This window comes from Stegodyphus dumicola, chromosome 4, assembly GCF_044657685.1.
Source record: "Stegodyphus dumicola isolate Sdum_Otavi_A_Nest chromosome 4, ASM4465768v1".
Lineage (NCBI taxonomy): Eukaryota > Metazoa > Arthropoda > Arachnida > Araneae > Eresidae > Stegodyphus > Stegodyphus dumicola.
Genome location: NC_140771.1, coordinates 55,099,407 through 55,118,003, shown reverse-complemented (window position 1 = coordinate 55,118,003; position 18,597 = coordinate 55,099,407). Strand labels below are relative to the sequence as shown.

At 33.8% G+C, this 18,597-nt stretch overlaps 1 protein-coding gene across 1 annotated transcript in view; it reads right to left on the bottom strand.

Annotated features, from left to right (window-relative positions):
• The window catches only part of LOC118184954 (uncharacterized), a 256,390-nt gene that overhangs the window by 20,536 nt on the left and 217,257 nt on the right, over positions 1-18,597 (bottom strand). Inside the window, exons 11-12 of the mRNA XM_035354747.2 lie at positions 4,278-14,826; positions 711-1,082 (exon numbers count right to left, since the gene is read on the bottom strand). Of these exons, the coding sequence (XP_035210638.2) occupies positions 711-1,082; positions 4,278-14,826 (10,921 nt within the window). The remainder of the gene's footprint in view (positions 1-710; positions 1,083-4,277; positions 14,827-18,597) is intronic.

Genomic DNA, 18,597 nt, shown 5'->3' with positions numbered 1-18,597 from the left:
AAGGAAATTTTTAGTTTTGTGCACTGAAAAATCTGCCTTCCTGCTTGCTATCCGAATTACTTGTTTTTGTGCAGAAACTCTAATTTTAATTACAAAAATTGTTTTTTAATTAACTGTATTTGGTGTTTTGTGTTTTTTGATATCTGAATTTTTACTAAAGATATTTTGACCTTTTATGTATTTTTCCTTGCCGTGAAGTGAAAACTGAATAAATTGAATGAGAAATATATCTCTGATGAAATATGAGGAAATAACTGCTTCATATTAGCAGCAAATATTGTCGATAATTTGTCTCCGACAAAGGAGAATGTTTACGAGTAGCGCATGCATAGTTTGAAGAAAAAAATTACAAAAAATTTAAGCGTGATCAGTCTTATTTCTATTAATTTATCTTAAATATAAATTTTGATTGTAAATGCTTTTTGGAATCAGTACGATTTTAAATACAATGTGCTTTATAATTACTTTGAACTATAAATTCATTTTTAAAAAGAATATGATACCTGCAACACTACTAACAACTATGAAAATTCTCTGTGGTACACACACACACAAAGAAAAAGTTAACCAGTTTTTGCATCAAGATTTCTTTTCACAAAATGTAAAAAGAGCACAGGTTTCATAAATGAAGATACTTAATGTGAATAACAACAAAGTTTTTAATATAATTTAAAATTTATAAATCTTATACAAAAATAATAAAATATTACCACAGATGCTTCGTAGCTGGAGATGGGAAATGCAGGTTGCTGAGTATATGCAGAATTACTTTTCACTGCATGAGAAACTTTTGATGATCTTGTTTCTGATTTAGTTGTAAAAACTGGATTAGAAGTGGTATTTGTCTGAATTGTGCTGACGTGTGCATCTGTTATTCTACAAGTTGATACTTTAGAACCAGACCAGGAAGAAGTGGGCATAGAAACTGAAGAGACAGAATGCAGTTCCTGCTTTACAGTTTGAATAGTGGAATGTTCAGAAGACAATGGTGCAATTAATGCGATTGGTTTACAGCTACTACTGGAAATGTGTTCAGTTACAGATGTAGGTGGGATACTGGCAGTACTGTACACAACAGGAAGCTAGAATAAAAGATAACATATTACATAATAACAGGAAATAATTATATGCTCTTTAATTTTTAATTAAAAATAGCTCTTCTTTTCAGCAAAACAACATTCTAAACATCTTTCTAATAAACTCGTTAAAAGAACATTTTAAACAAAACCCAATGTGAATAACAGTATCTGAAGTTAAAACTAACATTACTACAATAAATTTCTACCACTAACATTACTACAATAAATTTCTACTACTAAATATGTCAATGAAACAAATGGCTACAAATATGATTGTACTGATGTAACTACAAGAATCTGAATTTCTAATACAGTTGTTGCACCACTTATGGTAAGTAAATTACCTCAGTTAACACTTTGTTTGAAAAAGAGTAGCAACGCCTCGGTTTATTGGGAGACTGTGATTAGAACAGTAGTTTTAAATTTTTTTGAAAAGAAATAAGTTTGTAATGAAGTGGTTTGTTGCACATAATTGAAATAAAATGTTTATGCCTAAAAAGAAACTTCTTATCTGTTAATTTCAAGCGAGCCATCTTGTTTATCTGATTTAATGAGTATCTTAAGTAACCGATAGCAGTATTCCTCAAAGGAAATGATAATCATTTTCTTATATGGGGTGGAAGTTCTCAAGGCCAATACAAGCAACAATTTTATATAAAATTAAATATAATTTCTCCATTTCAGCATATCACATGAAGAATAGAACAGCATCACACTTTGCACTTCTTCCATCAAATATTTTCATTTCGAAAACAGTATTCAATAGAATAATGAACTTTTAATACTGCATGTAAGTTTTCTATAAAATAAAGAAATCAACTGCAAATTCTTGAATGTTATAAATTTAAAATTTTATTAACATACCTTAAATGTAACACTAACAAGTTATTTACTATCTATCAAGCTTATCCATCTTAATAGTTAAATTCTAAAATATTTTTTAGCTATTGAAAACACTATATGACTACGTACATATACATAATTTTTATTATGCAGAAATTAAAATATTATACAGTCAAGAGTCATTAATTCGGAAACCCATAATTTGGACCTCAAAGCTACAAACTTTCTGCGCATACGTTGACGCATGCACATAGGACCTTTAAGACTCCGCATATGCGTGTGCGCATAATACGTTTACGCGTGCGCATTTAATGTATAATGGACGGTATAAGCTAAAATTATCTATTTCAGTTAATGTTGCAGATTGTGTTGTTCCTTAATCTTCGAATTGGATCCGGCTTATTATTTTTTGCAGACTGTTAAAGCAATTTTATAAAAGTAAGCTTGAACATTCAATTAATTATGTCAAATAGAATTTCCGATACATATTTACTCATATGTAAAGGATCTACAAAGCGAAAGTATGTTTCGATGTCCATCAAACAAAAAGTGGAATTGCTGCAGAAAATGGATAAAGGCTTATCCTTTGTTTCTCTAACCATTCAGAAATCTGTTTATCAATTTCACACTGTTATGGGGGGGGGGGGGAATTACTGCGCGCAATGAACCGGAAGTTGATCTGTCAGCACTATCCTTATCTTCAGGGCAGATGTTTTTATTTTATTTGGCTTATAATTCCTTACTAAATGCAGTATTTCATCTCGATGTACTCCGTCTTTGATATGATTTAAATCAAATTCCTCATAATTATAAATATCATAAGCGTAATGTATGCGTTACGCATGCGCGCATTGAAAGAAATGTTTAATAAAGTAAACAAATAAATATTAAGCTCTTTTTTTTTTTTTTTTTTTTGTTAGTTGTAAATTTTGATACCCTTTAGATCATAATGGCTCTTTATTTCATAAATTACGGTTTCATATTTTTAATTTTATAATTTCTGCATTCCATCTTACCAGATTTAAACTGATGATCTATAATCCGGAAAAATCGATAATCCGGAATCGCCGAAGTCCCGACGAGTCCAGATTAAAGACTTTTGACTGTATCACCTGCACATGGAAGGAAAAAAAATAATTAAAAAGGATATTAAAAAATCTGAATGGTTTCAGTAACCCAAAGGGTTTGTTAAGCTTTTTTATGCTCTGGCTAAGCTCACATACCGGTCAGCTGTTGCACTCACTCGCACATTTTTTTTTACCATCTTTTACCAATAAAAAAACTAAAAAGTTTTATTATTAAGCATCATTTTCTTTCCACTTATGCCATATAGAATTCAACAATACTCACAACTCTATCAGAGAGTCAGAATTTCAGCATCAGTCGTGACAAAACATAAGACTGAATAATCACAACTATCAGCGCTGGCAGAAAACTAAAAAACATAGCATGTGCACAATTCCAGGAACACACTCCATCTCAAAATCTAAATTAAATACTGAGTACTCATTTATATTCTGGTAAGAATACGGAAAGAAGTTATAGTAAAGGCTGAAATTATACATAAATGATTCATTAACATAAAATTCCTTACAAAGTACTCAAATAAAAATAATGCTAGATATGATATGGAAAAACAAACAGCATTTAGAACAAGGAGTCATCCTTCAAGCTACTGACCATAGAAGATAATGCTTCCTTCTACTCCACTCCATGGCAAACAAATCCACAGGGCAAAATGGGGTTAAATCAAGAATCACAATAAGTGAAGTTGAAATAAAGAAAAACTTCTGGATAGAAACATCTAAATTAAAATATGAGAATAATGAGTTAAAAATGAGCTTCAGAGGGTAAAAAAAAGTTTCATTAGAAAAAGCAGAACTCCACAATTAATTCACACCTACTGTAGTTGCAGCGAGATTTTTATTGCTTCAGTCTCATTAAGGAGAACTTAGATGGGAGGGTGGCTGCATGGCTTTGTTATGGAATTATGAAATTTTTCAGCTGCATCAATAGGATTCTTATTAAAGAACATTATGTCTCCGAACTATACTAGAATGATTATTATGGTGGAATATTTATTTAGGAAACATTAAAGCACATCACTAAAGATTGCCATTTTGGAGGCTTTTTACCATACAAAACGAGCTCCTACTACCATCTAATTTTGGTAAATAAAAGGTTAAAATTCAGGGACTTTAAAGCCCCAATGGGATCTTACTGAAAATTTACAACCTACTGAGTGATTTTATTGATGGACTTTGTAGGGAAATAAAGGTTAAAATAATTCTTTTACATAAAATCCAGTAATAGCACAAAAAATAATATGAAATCAAAGAGAAAAATTATATTCACCTCTGATTTATTTAAGACAACAGAAGAAGTAACAGCTGCAACTGAGCACTTATTTTGTACATTTGAAGGCAAGGGTGTTGAATGTCCCACAGAAGTAGGAGTCACAACAGCAGTCACAATAGCTCTGACAGCAGATTGATTACTGTGCACTGGATGAGAGACTTTCGATACAGAATTTTCTACACTTTCAGTTTTGTCATGTGATAACACTGCTGTCGTTGTAGCTGAATTTGCAACAGTTTCATGGGCTGTAATTACAGGAGACTGTGCCTGAGAAACCACTGAACTCACTAAATTTGTTGAAACAGAATCAGTCAGAGCAACAGTGGCAGGAGTTCCAGAAACCACTGTTAGAGAAGCACCACTGGGAACTGCTGAATTTGCTAATGTTAATACACCAATGGCATTAGAAGATGGTTTTTTACTACGTAATTTCATACTTTCCGTACTTTTTTCAGTTGATACTGGCAATTTCGTGCAAGGCTCAGATACTGATGGTAATGATGTAGTAACAGTAACAGGATTCTGACTACTACTTGGCAAATGTCTAGGCCTTAAACTTTGTACCAAAGGTGCTCTTCCAACTGTTGATTTCTCATTTGCAGTAGTCTGGTTACTTTTTGAACTATCTTGAATAACAGATGAAATTGTTGATGTTTCAACAACAGGAACTGGTTTAGAAACATTCTTAAGAATGGAACTACATACGCTTGATAAGTCAGACACTAATATGTTATTTGTTCCTTTACTCTCTGTGAGAGAAAAGGTATTAGAAGCTTCAGAATATGACTCGCTTTTATCAACCGGTACAAGAATACCTGTAACAGGATCTATAAGAACAGCAGGACTAGATCGAGAATTACTATCTTCTTCATTTTCTGGTTTAGGAAATAAATCTTTAGTGCCTTCAAGATTCATTCTGGGTATCTCAACCTTAAGTACAGGTAAAGGTGAACGATACACTGCTAAATTTTCAGGCACAGACCTTGATTCTTTAGCAGCTTCCTTACTTTCTTTAGAATCTTTAGCGTGCAAACTGTCAAACTTTTCCTCAGATGAATTATTAGAAGAGTTTTCTTTCTTTTGAGATTCCTGCTCATTAGCAGTTGAATTGGGAGAAATCACAGACTCTTTGTTAGATTGTTCCAATTTGCTGGAATTACCACGGTTAAAACGGTACGATCTTAGAGAAGCTGTGCGATCAGAAATTTTATCAGATTCAGAATTTCGTACATCTGTGGTAGAAGGTGTAATTTCTGGTGGATGGTTTGAGACATTCTTTTTCCCATCTGAAATATCTTTCACTGTGTTATCTAAGATGAAAAAGACAGGATCATTTTTATTTTTATCATCTAAAGTATCTTCAGAATTTTCTGATGGCACTAAAGACAAACTTTCTTCACTGCGACGACTTGATCTAGATCGTCTAGTAACACGAGTTGGCACTGGTTCAGAATGAGAACTGTTACTTGCTTTAAAATTACCCTTTACAACCTCTTCAATAACTTCATCTACAGTAGACCTCATAGCCTGATTCATGAGTCGAGTAGATTTTCTAGTTGATTTACAAGGCCCATTATATGGAATGTCAGATGTTGACACTTCTTGTTTAGATGATGTACTTTTTTCAATTTTAGCTGGTGGTTCTGGTTTCACTTCTTCAATATTCAAAGCTTCTGAAGTCTTTACAACTTCAGCAGTACCTGGAGAAGAACCATTGTGGCCATCCTTCTGATGTAATCTTATTGTAATTGATATCTTCTTGTGTTGATTCACTTCTGCATGATGTTCTTTACCATGTTCTCGATCCTCACTGGGTGAGGATTTTACTTTAGGTTCTTCAACTTTTTTCTCTTTTTCAACAGGAACTTCTGATATTTTACTATCATGTTTTTGGTCAGTAGAGGTAGTATTGGCTCTAGCATTATCATGAAGTCTCCCACTTTCAAATGTAAGATCTTCATCTTCCTCCCGAAATTCAAATACATCATAAGCACTAGAAGTATTATCTTTTGAGGATTTTTGCTCCTTATCTGATGATAATGACTGCCAAAGCCGAGACTCTTTAGGTCGGTTGAAATCTTTAGAAATATCAGGTTCTTCTAATCTAGATTCAGATTTTTCATTCAATTGAGGAGCTTGATGGTCACCAGATGTTTTCTTCTTTCTTCCTCTTCTTTTTCTTGGCTCTTCATTCTTTAGTGTTTGAGGCACAGAAACTTTAGCATCATTTTCTCCATGGGGTGATAAGATTAAACTATCCTTTTGAGGTGCTGTAGAATCATCAATAGTTATTTCTGTAATGTCTTTTTTCCCCTCTTCATTTTCAGACTGAGTAATTTCATCAACACCATTTTGTTTGCTTTCATAAAGTTCTTTTAATGCCATCGAATCAGATGTATCACTTCTAAGGGAACGTCTTGTTCTTTCAGAAGACACAGGCCGCATACGTCGGCCTGTGCTCCTTCCCTGAGATGGATTAACAGGAACATCATGATGAGTTTCCTGCTTTTGAGCAGTTGCTTTTACATATTTTCTTGTCTTGGGTCTACGACCCCTTCGCGGTCTTTCAGATTTTGCTTTTGACACTGTGACTACATTTTCAACTGGACAAAGTTCTTCCTGCACTTGTTCTTCATTTAAAGTTGGCTGGCTTATTTCAGGTTCAATTTTTGTTTCTGGAACAGTTATATCTGTAGTATCACTACAAACAGACTCTGCATCTCCAAGTTTTGATTTCTCTAAGCTATCATCAATATTTAATGATTCTTCCTTCAAATTATCAATACTTCTATCCTCAGATTTTGAAAAAACTGTCTTCTCACCTAAATCTACATCTTCAGATGCAACAGTTAGCTCTTGTTCAGATTTTACATCACCTAATTTAAATTCAACATTTGTATTTTCAGATTTATAGCATGAATCTTCATTATTAATATCTGAATTGTCTGTAGCCTTACTAGCTGTATTGTCGGTAAATAATTGTTCTGAACTGAAAGTTAGTAAACGAGGCAACTTTGGTTCTTTGACTGGATCTGTGGGATGTTCAAATATTTCTTGATTAAATTCAGTAGCTTCATTTTGCTCATTTACTTCTGGTATTTCAAATAAAGGTGTGATTTCACTTGGCAAATTTATTTCCAGTGCTGAACTATCAGAATCGTGGTTTTTATTTTTTGACTCTGAGTTAAACTCACATACATCAGAATCATAAGTTTTAGAGCTTTTGGATTCTAAATTGAAGTCATATATGCTACCACTCTTGAGATTTTCTGCTGAAGTATCACTTTCAGTTTTATCATTGTCTTCAGTTTTGGGTCCAAAAAGTTCTAATAAGAAGTCAGAAGATCCCTGATTTTCTTCTTGGATATTACCAGTATTAACATTCTCAACAAAAGGTTCCAAAGTTTGCTTATCTGAAATCAAAATAGTTTCATTATCGTCATGAGATTTTTGGGAAGCTGGAATAATATTTGTTTCACAACTTGAATTTAAGACTGCAGAATAACTAAGAATAGGAGGCTCAAGAGCATCTTTATTTGCAGTTTCTGAAGAGCTGAGTTTATGACTAATTTCTTCAGAATAATTAGTATTACAGACATTATCAGTGTGGCTAAGTGATTTTAAAATTCCTGATGCACTGATGTTATCACATGTCATTTGTAATTCAGGTTTACTACTTTCAAACATTGTACAATTATTAATTTCAATGGCATCAATACTATTTTGATCAGACAAATTAGATACATTCATCGGCAAAAGACAACGTTCGTGAGAATCAGGTATTCGGAAAGAATCATTTTCAGGATTCTGCTTCTTTGTTTCTGTAATACTGTCAAGGATATCATCGATTTCCTTGTCTAAGTCAGCTACTTTGTCAAAATTAAGACTTTCACATGATACCGGTGTCTTGTTAATAATGTTATCAAGATTCTGATTTTCCTCAGTTGCAATCTTTTCCAGATATTCTGATTTTTCTTTTGATTCTGTCACAGGAAGATGGCTACGAGGCGATTCGACAGGTAAAAGAATAGGAGGATTGTCATCATCTTTGCTATCTGTAGTGTCCATTGTTATGTCTTCAAAATGAGTCAACTGATTTTCAGCAAGTTCCGAGCCTGATTCATCAGTATCTTCATTACTCTGACTGTTATCATTTTTTAGAGGTGTTCTGAAATGTTTATCCTTGATATTCTTTTTGTGAATCTTGGTAACATCAAGCTTTGGAGAAAGTGTTTCATTCACTTGCTCCAAGGGCTCTGGAACAGTTGGTATATCAATCACAGGAGGTTTACTTTCACATAATTCAAGGCTTGTTTCTTCCCGAAACTCATAACAAACGATATTTTTAGATTCACGATTAACATCATCATTGGCTGGCTCCAACTTTAGAGTTTCAGTATGGCAAGCTTGGTTCATATTTTCTATTTTCATTAAAACTGAATCCTCCACATTAGAAATTTCTAATGATGGTGGTTCTGAATTTGAGGAGGGTGATAATAACATGATAGATGCTTCCAATTTTTCCTCTGGACCTTCAACTCCTTGAGCTTCTGCAGGACTATCTGCAATGTGAAGAGAATTTTCTCCATCATCAGGAAGCAAGTAATTCATTGTTTCTTCAGGATGAGTTTCAATTAAAGGCTCCAGGTAGTCAGTTTCTTTAGTCAATTCAGGAGCAGATATTTCTCCACAGTGCATTTCTTGCAACAAAGCTGATACTGCAAGGTCATCTTCTATTTTTCTTTGATCTTCCATTTCATTGGCAACATCTTTATCATCTAGTTTATAATGATCTGATTCAGAATGACCTGATAAAAAAACATCACCATCATTCTGAGAAGATTCTACAATAGAAGAATGTATGTCCAATCCTGCAAAAATATTTTCCTCTTTTCCTGCAATAACATCTAGTTCACTGCCATGTTTATCTTCACCTACTTCCCCAGAATTAGCTTCAGAATCATACTCCTTTTCTTTCATATGCCATGAATCTCTGCCGGTTGAAAAAAGTTCTGCTTCTAGTCTCCGGGTTTCTTTTGCAGCTTCTTCTTCAAATCTCCTCTCAAGTAGTTTTTCTTCTCGTTTAGCAGGTCCATCATCACCAAAAGTACTTGTTTCTTCAGATTCTGCCAAAAGTCCTTGCTCAAGACGCCTGGCTTCTTCTGCAATTTCTTCATCTAAACGAAGCACAGAAAGTTGACTGTCATCATCCCCTGGAGGGTTTTCAAAAATTATTGCTTTTGGAGGTGAAACAGAGGCTGAACCTGATATTGATTTCTTCGAAGGAGAAGAAATATCTTCACGCACTTTTTTCTTGCGTTCCTTACATTGTTTTTTGGACTTTTTCTTCCTTCTTTCTTCTTTGGAAGAATTACTGTAAGTATCACTATATTTATTACCTTCAGATTTTGTACAAATTTCATCATCATGCTTTTCATGCTTTGTTTTATGGGGTGATGAGCTCATATATGCATCTTTTTCTTTAGGAAATGGAAGATGGATATCACATGGAACATCACTCGTGCAATCAGTTGGTTCTCTACCTGCTTCAGAATCAGTGATATCTTCTAGCTTATCAAAAAATGATGGTAAACTTGAATCTTGCTCAGGTGATGGAATGACAGCCATTTGTACTTTTCCAGCAGAATCCTTTCTCTTACTTTTTGAAGATTTCTCAGAATCAGATTTCACATCAGGTTTCCACAAGTCTGAGTCCATATCATTATTCTGTCGAGGTTCAAATTCAAAATCTGAGAAATCAGATTTAAAATCATTATCTGATAGAACACCAGCATGTAGACAAGGTGGAGATAACTGCTTGTCAGGTAAAGGACTAGATGGTTTGGGTGGCTGAAGCACAGGAAGAGAAGATTTAGAATCACATTCATCTTGTTTTGAATCTTGTGCCATTTTTTCAGAACTTCTTTTCTCTTTGTTTCTAGATAGTTTCTTGGATTTTTTCCTTTTCTTACTGTATGGTTTATGTTTTTCACTATTTTCTTGCATCTTTTCCGTACTACTGTCAATTTTTCTATCTTTTGATGAAACAGTATTTTCCTTTACAGCATGGTCAATTTTAACTTTTTTCTGAGATGAAGAATCGCTTTCTTGTTTCACTTCTTTAAAACATTTCTTCTTAGATATTCTACACTCTTCTGCAATTCTTTTAGGAGCTTCACATTCAGAAACCTCCAACTCCATTTTTGCTTCTGGTACTTTCTCTTTTTTCACTTTTTTAGGTTTGGTATCTTTTTCTTTAGGTTTAGCTGGTATATCCATATCAGATGTTTCGTCATCAAATTTCAAAATTCTTTTACTCTTTTCAAGGTGTGATTTTATTCGACTTTGAGACTTCTTTCTGCGATTTTTCTGAGATTTTAAAATGTATGGTGAATCAGAATCATCAGAACTATCAGACTCAATAACATCAGATTTCTTTTTTCGATTTTTATTGACACTAGACTGCCTTGAGGGCAAATTGCACTCAAAATCAGAATCAACAGCTGAATCATTGTTAAAGGTTTTCTCAGTTTTATTAGGTTTATTATTAGAGTCATTTTGAGTTAATTCGTCATCTGAATCTGTTAGTACTGCTGCTTTCCTTTTACGATGTTGTTTCACTTTTGATGGTTTTGCTTCGGAATCAGATTCACCACCTGTGTGGCTATCATTGTCCGACTCTCTCTCATTGTCTGAATCTCTGTCTTGATCAATTGATTTTGTTTTCCCCCCACGTTTAGCACGGCTCTGTTTTAACTTATTTAATGATTGTCTGAGAACAGTATCTTGGCCAGTTGTTTTCTTTACTAGAGCACTTTTACTAGAACGTGCTTTTACTTTATCATACATAGAAAAATATACTGGCTCTTCCTCCAATGAAGGTGGAATATCATGATTTGAAGATTTAGTTCTAGATTTCTTTTCTGTCTGTTTCTTGTCACTAGCTTTTTCATTTTTATTTGCAGTAGAATCCTTTTTCGGTTTATTAGATGGGTTATTTGAATGTCCGCTCTTTGTATATTTTTCAGAATTGCGTCTTTCTCTTGACTTATTTCTTTGATCATTTTTAGAAGAGGAATCTTTAGAGTCATGAGATTTTGAATGTTTTTCTTCTTTACTTTTGTGATCTGATTTTGTTTTTTCTTTGAATTCAGTTCTACTGTTACTTTTTGATTCATGTTTTGTTTTCTCTGAATTATTTACTGTGTTTGGTTTTGAAATAGAAGTTTTACTTTTTTCATTTTTTGAACACTTGTCTTTCTTTTCATTCTTCCTTACACTTTGCTGAACAGGAGGAGATCCAGATCGATCTCTGACACTTTTGCTAAGTTTAGGTTTCTTAGCTTCAGGTTCAGATGTTTTGTCATGCTTTGAACAATTTTCTTGGCCATCTCTACTGGATTCAAATGATTTTAAAGACTTACAAGAATCAGATTCATTACTATCAATAGAAGACACCCGTTTTTTTACAGCAGGTGTTACAGAGTTTTCTGAAATGTCCGAACTAGACACAGCAACAACAAATGATTTGGCACTATTATCAACATGAACTTTTTTGTCATCTTTGCAACCACTCTCTCTCCACTGGCTAGCCCCTTCATGAAAAGCTAACCGTGGATCTTTTGAATCACAAAATTCCTTTTTATCGTGATCAAAAGAATTAAAGTGAGAATGGTCCTTTCCTAAAGTTAATGCACATTCTTTTCTTGATGGAATGCTCACAGAATTTAAAAGAGGCATTTCTTTCTTAATGGAAACTTTATTTTCCACCTCAGCCTTGCAGGCTATTTCTGTAACATTGTCAGTGGGAGATGAAGGTTCTTTTTTAATATTGGGTGGTGAACTTACACTCATTCCATGTGTGGGTATTTCAACAGGACAAGGGAGAGGATTACTTTTAAGGGATGTAGCAAGGGCAGAAGAATTTGTATGAAAGCCAGGTTCTATTTTAGCTTTCAGGGAATTAAAAACTTGAACTGGTTTATACATAGAGTCATTCAAATCTTTATCATGTGAATTAGATAGATTATCTATTGTTTTTAACGCATTTGATTGCAAGGCAAAAGATGTAGCATGGGGTGAGCATGGAGTATATACTTGAGGGGTTAACTGGGTATACTGTACAACAGGTGGTGTAATTGGAGATAATATGCTGCCCGTTGCACTTTGAGGTGTTGCTGGTGGAGACATAATTCCCTGGGCAACTAACACTGATGCAGGAGATTTCACTAATAATGGTTGGCTGAAGTTTTGTATAGATGGAGCTATTGGTGTTGAGAACTCTTTTGCAGCCGCTTTTGTTCTAAAAGCTGGCTTAATTTTTGGAGAAACATCCACCTTAACATTTAAAGGTTCATATTTTTCATCAATATGCTGTAATCGCTTAGAATCTTGGTCAAATATGGTAGACCGAGCAAGCAAAGATTTCACTATTTCTGAAGGTTCACTGCGAATTTCAGATGTAAGAAAATTAAACCTAGATCTTTTAGTGGGACATTTTGGAACATCAACTACCGCAGCAGGTACTGTATCTGGCACAGTTGCAGAAGAAGTTCTAGTAGACCCAGACCAAGCATTAAACTTTTCATCTAATGCTTTTATACGGTCTTCAATAGATGGACGGTTTGGTGATGACGATGGGGAAAATTCTGATTCTGAGGAACTAATTGATTCTTTAATTTTTTCACATATACTTCTAGGAGACTGTATTGGCTCCAAATTTGAAGCACACTCAGATGATTCATTCACAATTTGAGATTCAAAATGTGATACTGAATCTGCAGGTGAAATATTAGCACCATTAACTTTTTCATCAGGTACAATTTCTTTAAACTTCTTCTCATTTTGAATATCATGAAGTAAATCAGGAATTCGAGCAGTTTTACTTGATGCGTAAGAACTTGGAGAGAGCCCAGCTCTTGGACTGTGAGCTGTTGTACTCTTTGGTGATGTTAATATGCTAGGAGATGATTTTGGCGATCTGAGAGATGCAGCAAATTTGGGAAGAGGAAGGGATAATGGACTAATATCTCTTTCTCTTTTAATCTCATGACACGGAATATTATCAGGAAAAGAACGTAATGAAATAAAACCTTTTGGTAAATCAAGTGACAGAGATGAAGAATTTGGGAGGGATTTTTTAGCTGTCAAAATGTCATCCTCCATGTTATCTTCTTTACTTTTAAAATGGGGAACTGATAATGAGCTATCTGCATCATTTTCAGAAAAATGAATATCATTTAAAGAATTACACTGTTTTTTCCAAGAAACATCAGATGCTAATGATGACGAAACACATAAAAAAGAATCACTGGCTTCTTGTGCATGGGGAAGACAAGTATCATTGTCCACAGATATCCGCCGGCATTTCTGCAGCGAGTTCACAGAGGCTACAGACACAGAATGTTGGTCAAAATTTTTCCGTGGATCTAAATGTTTTCGAAAAATGAAGGAGTCCAATGACAGGGATATACAGTTATTATTTTCAACACTATCTGTTTTACTTTTAACTTTAGTGAAAATTGCTGGATCCTTTATGCTACTTTTGCACAACTTAGTTCCACATTCATCTTTGGTTAAGGATTTACCACTATCATTTTCACTGAATGTCTCTGTATCCAGGCAACTAGAAGAAGACCGATGCTTTTTACTCGCAATGCGGCCATCAACTGAGCCTTCATTGTCACTTGAATTAACACCTTCACGCAATTGTTCTAAAAGATGTAAAAGGTGAACTTGCTTTTTCTGCAAGTATTTCAAGTCTGTATTGGCACTTTCATTTGGGTGGGGCTTATCTTTTGAACAATCCTGTTGTATGCTGATAGTCTCTGCATCATTCTTCCCTTCCTCATTGGAAGCATCAGACACACAAGTTATTTTAGCACACTTCACAGTATTGTTATGGCTAGGAGTAATTTTTAATTTTGCTTTGTCAATTATGGATTTGGTTACTAGCAAATTCAGTTCTTTACCCCCTTTTAGCCTAGAGGATGCTAAGAGGCGCTTCTTCCTCTCTAACTGACTTAGCTGATCACTAGTTACACCAGCTTCATCAGCACTTTCAGCATCAATTGAAGAACGAGACCTGACAGAATCGCATTCGATTTTTGAAGACAGTTTTTCAGATCCATCCTTCTCAGAACTGCTTCTTGGTGATGTATATGAGATATCTGCCATAGCATCATCTTGTTTAATGTCCAAGCTCTTAGGACGAGAATCCTTATAATCAGAATTAATGTCTGTTTCATCAGAGATGGTATCTCGACACGGACTGTTAACAACTGAGGAGTTATGACTACCAGGACTCTTGATGCGGTGGTGTAACCTGTCTTTTAAAGATTTTCTGTCTTTAGATACAGGACTGGTGCTCCGACTTTGATGGCGAGAGCGAGGTGGAGATTGGCTATGATGACTTTCTTGATCACTTATGCTGTTCCTTAACTTATTCCGTTTACGATTAGGGCAATCAGCAGTTTCAACATATTTTCCACGCTCAATTTTCCCATCAAACATTGTTGCTTCACTTCCACTATCCTCTCTGGAGTACCTAATGAATAAAGCACATTACATAAGAAAAGATTTGGATTTTAAAAAGTATCAACATGCAATACAAGTATTCTTTATTTCGCATTAAAATATGGTTAATATACATTTTTTCCGCTTAAACAAAGTTGATAAATTCATTTTTTGAAAATTATACCCAAATTTTATACACATGATATGACATTATTTTTCCTAAGTTTCTGTACAATATACTGATTCTAATAAAATTCTAACCATAATTTTCATGACATATAAGTTAAAATAATCAAAGCAAGTGTACTGGAGTGAAAGCACAAAATCAATACTTTATATTTGCACTCCAAACAAATTGTAAACAAAGCTGAATAAAGACTGATTAAATGCAAGTATTTTTACACGGTTATTTTTAATAAACAAATTAATGCTGTTAACCACTTGCACTACGACTACACTTCACGGTTGCGGTGCCATGCGCTACAATATAACAAGTGGTAAAGTGTCTCATTTATGTCGCTCTGCGTCTGCGAGTACAATTCAGAGCTGTAACTCGAGAAATAAGCAATCTCATTGTTAGGAGATGTGTGCACAAAGTTATTTTCATTTTTGAGTGCAGTTTGAGACAAAAGCATCTCGACGTGTGTGGCACATCTTTTTAGCGCAAGTGTTTAAGCTATTGAAAAGTAGGCATACATATATTTAAATATAAAATGCAAATTATACGTCTACAATATCAGCACAATGGTTAGGTCACTGAGAAATCAACAGAAGAAAAACCAGACAATGTAAAATTTGAAATTAGGCAAAAAAAAAAAAAAAAAGCAACCTTATTTTGGCACAGATTCTGAAAAACTAATATTGATTTTGAGGGCAATCAGACACACATTCCTCATTTTCAGCAACAAAAATCTCTTTTTTTTGTGTGTGGGGGGGGCCTACAAAAAGACACCACGCAACCAGCCTGTTCACTTGGATAATCACACCCAGGCTGAATTCCCAGTATTCAGTAGTCATCATCGCTTAGCAAATGGTTGAAATCCAGACTAACGGATCTGCAGCTGATCCCCCTTAAAATCAGCACAATTTTATTCAACATCTATGCTAAAATAAGGTAAATGTTTTCGGCCTAATTTTTAATTATTGAGAAATGCTGCATTTTTCAAAATATTATACGAGACTAACGGTACATAAAAAGCTGATTTTGTTCAAGTTAATAAACTCATATTTTATTTCTGTAAGAAAAATATTTATTTAAAATACAAAAAATCGTTAACAATGTGCTATACATTAACGACGTGGTATGAAAAATTTACACTTAAAACCAACTGCCTTCAACAATTCAGTCTGTATTTTAAAATGGCGTTTCATTACAGCAAACTCAAGTTAAGATTCTTTGATATACGGAGTCTTTTTGTACATTTTTAGGAGGCATTTCTGTGGTTTTTTTTCTACTGTAATAATAATAATATAATGGACTGATATTTTTATATATACTTTACAAATGCTTTTGGAGGGAAAATCCTTAAAGTACTTACTCTCTTAGACTCAAAATCCTGTTTAAATGGTATCTAAGTACTCTCTTAAATACAATTTAAACAGAATTTTTAATTATCATTGAATTAAAAACTTTTAATACCTGTTCAAAAACTTTACTTGCATAAATTAACAAATAATTATGCACATATATTTCTATACATGCAATAAATTAACTAAAGAAATAATAAAGTTCTATTACAAGAAACATTTTTCAAATATTTAAATTAAGTCTCACATAATGCGCAATAAAAGATCTAAATACAGCAACTACAAAAAGATCACATGCATGAACACAACTACCATTCAAAACAATATGTTTACAAAATATGGTGCATGGTTATGCTCCATGCAATATCCCAAAATTTCAAGATGCACAAAATAATAGAAAAAAATTGTTTTAATTATTGTAAGCTGATATGCCCATTACAGTCCTCTTGCAATAAACTGATTAATTATGCATTATTTTCCTCCTTTTTCCCCTTTATCAGAAGAATATGTAGTAGCACATACTTTTTAAAATGATTTAAAAGACAAAGTATTATTTCCGAAACACTGTTACTGCACAATTACATGCACAACCAATGCAACTCTTGGTAAACATGTTTCAAACATTTTTTATGACTCAAAATTTCAGATGGCCTTTTCATTACATAATAACCTTTATTATTTTTCCTTAAATAATATAATATATACCATCTCCAAAAGTATTCCGCATCCTTGGACACAAATTCACCTCCCCCAAATATCTTTAAAACACAGTATGATAATATACAGATTGCATAGTAAATTTATCTTAAGTAATCAGAAACTAGAAACCTGCATTATGTATGTTTGTTATTTATTTTGTATTTTTAAATAGTTAATGATTATAACACACATTAATGAAATCTTTTCCATAATGCCCAATACAAAAATTAATCCAAGTTCATGCATAAAAATCTTTACACTGACTAAATTAATCAAATTTACATGTTGTTCAGGAATTCATACAACACAAATGATTTCTGGTGACTATTACTTTTGAGGGAAAACTCTGTAAAACTATTGTTCATGTTTTAAATTAGATAATGAATTAAATAATATCTGTAGCATACAAAATATATTTTTACCCTTTTAAATAAATACATTAAAAATAACTGAATAGATAAAGATAAGTCCAACTTATCTGAAATACAATTAACTAACTTTAAAGAGCATTTGGAAATGAAGTATCATTAAATATATACAGTATAAAAAGAAAAGAGTACACTACATGTCTGCATACAGTTGAAAAGAGTTAGTGCTCCTGTTCTGTGTGGATCGCCGCTGTCAAGCGAGACTCAAGCTCTTGTTTTATCTCTAAACATCTGGATTATTCTTATGTAAGCTTGAAGAGACATTAGGTATTTTGGAAGCAGGCAAGATGAAAATTTAGCAACCGCCTTCGCCGGACCGGCCCAGCATGCAGAACCACTACACCATGAAGGCACGCCAAGAAGGTGGGAGAAATACCTTATATACTCCCCCTTTTAAAGGGTGACCGGGGTTTTTATCATCACTCAACAACCCTTTTAGTTTGAGCGCCACTGCAGAGACATTAGGATTTGTTTGAAAGCGAGAAAGAGGAAAATTAGCAACCGCCTTTGCCGGGAATTGAACCAAGGACATCTGAATACCGGCCCAGCGTGCAGAACCACTACACTATGAAGGCACGCCAAGAAGGTGGGAGCATTAATAAGCTAATCATTGACAATTTATTTGAAACTGTGATGAACTTCTAATTGCTTCCGTTGGATTACTTTTGTGAAATTACAATGCCGGGAAATAATTTCCCCCTATTAACTTTTGAGGATACAAAAGCTGTTGCTCATCACCTCATGGCGGGTTTGCCAGATGAACTTGTTAAATATGCTGATGAAAAAATGGATAGCGAATGGAAAGACTTATTGAAAAAACTGAATGACCTCAAGGATTATGTAAAAATTTGAAATTATGTAGATTCAATTTGTGCTGAGAGTCAGGCTATAGATAGTGCATTTGCTCTGTTTACACCGGAAACAATGCCGTCTGGCATGAAACCATACCAGAAAATCAGGACTATTTGTGAAGGACTTTTAACTCTATTTTCAAGGTAAATGCTAAGCATTTGGTGAATTACATCCTGATATTGCTAAACTTAATTACGGTACATTGCTTCGTAAACTGCATGAGGAATATAATGTTAATGAAAATTCTACTGTTAATTCAAATGTTAATGAAAATCCTAGTGTTGTTTGTAATGTTG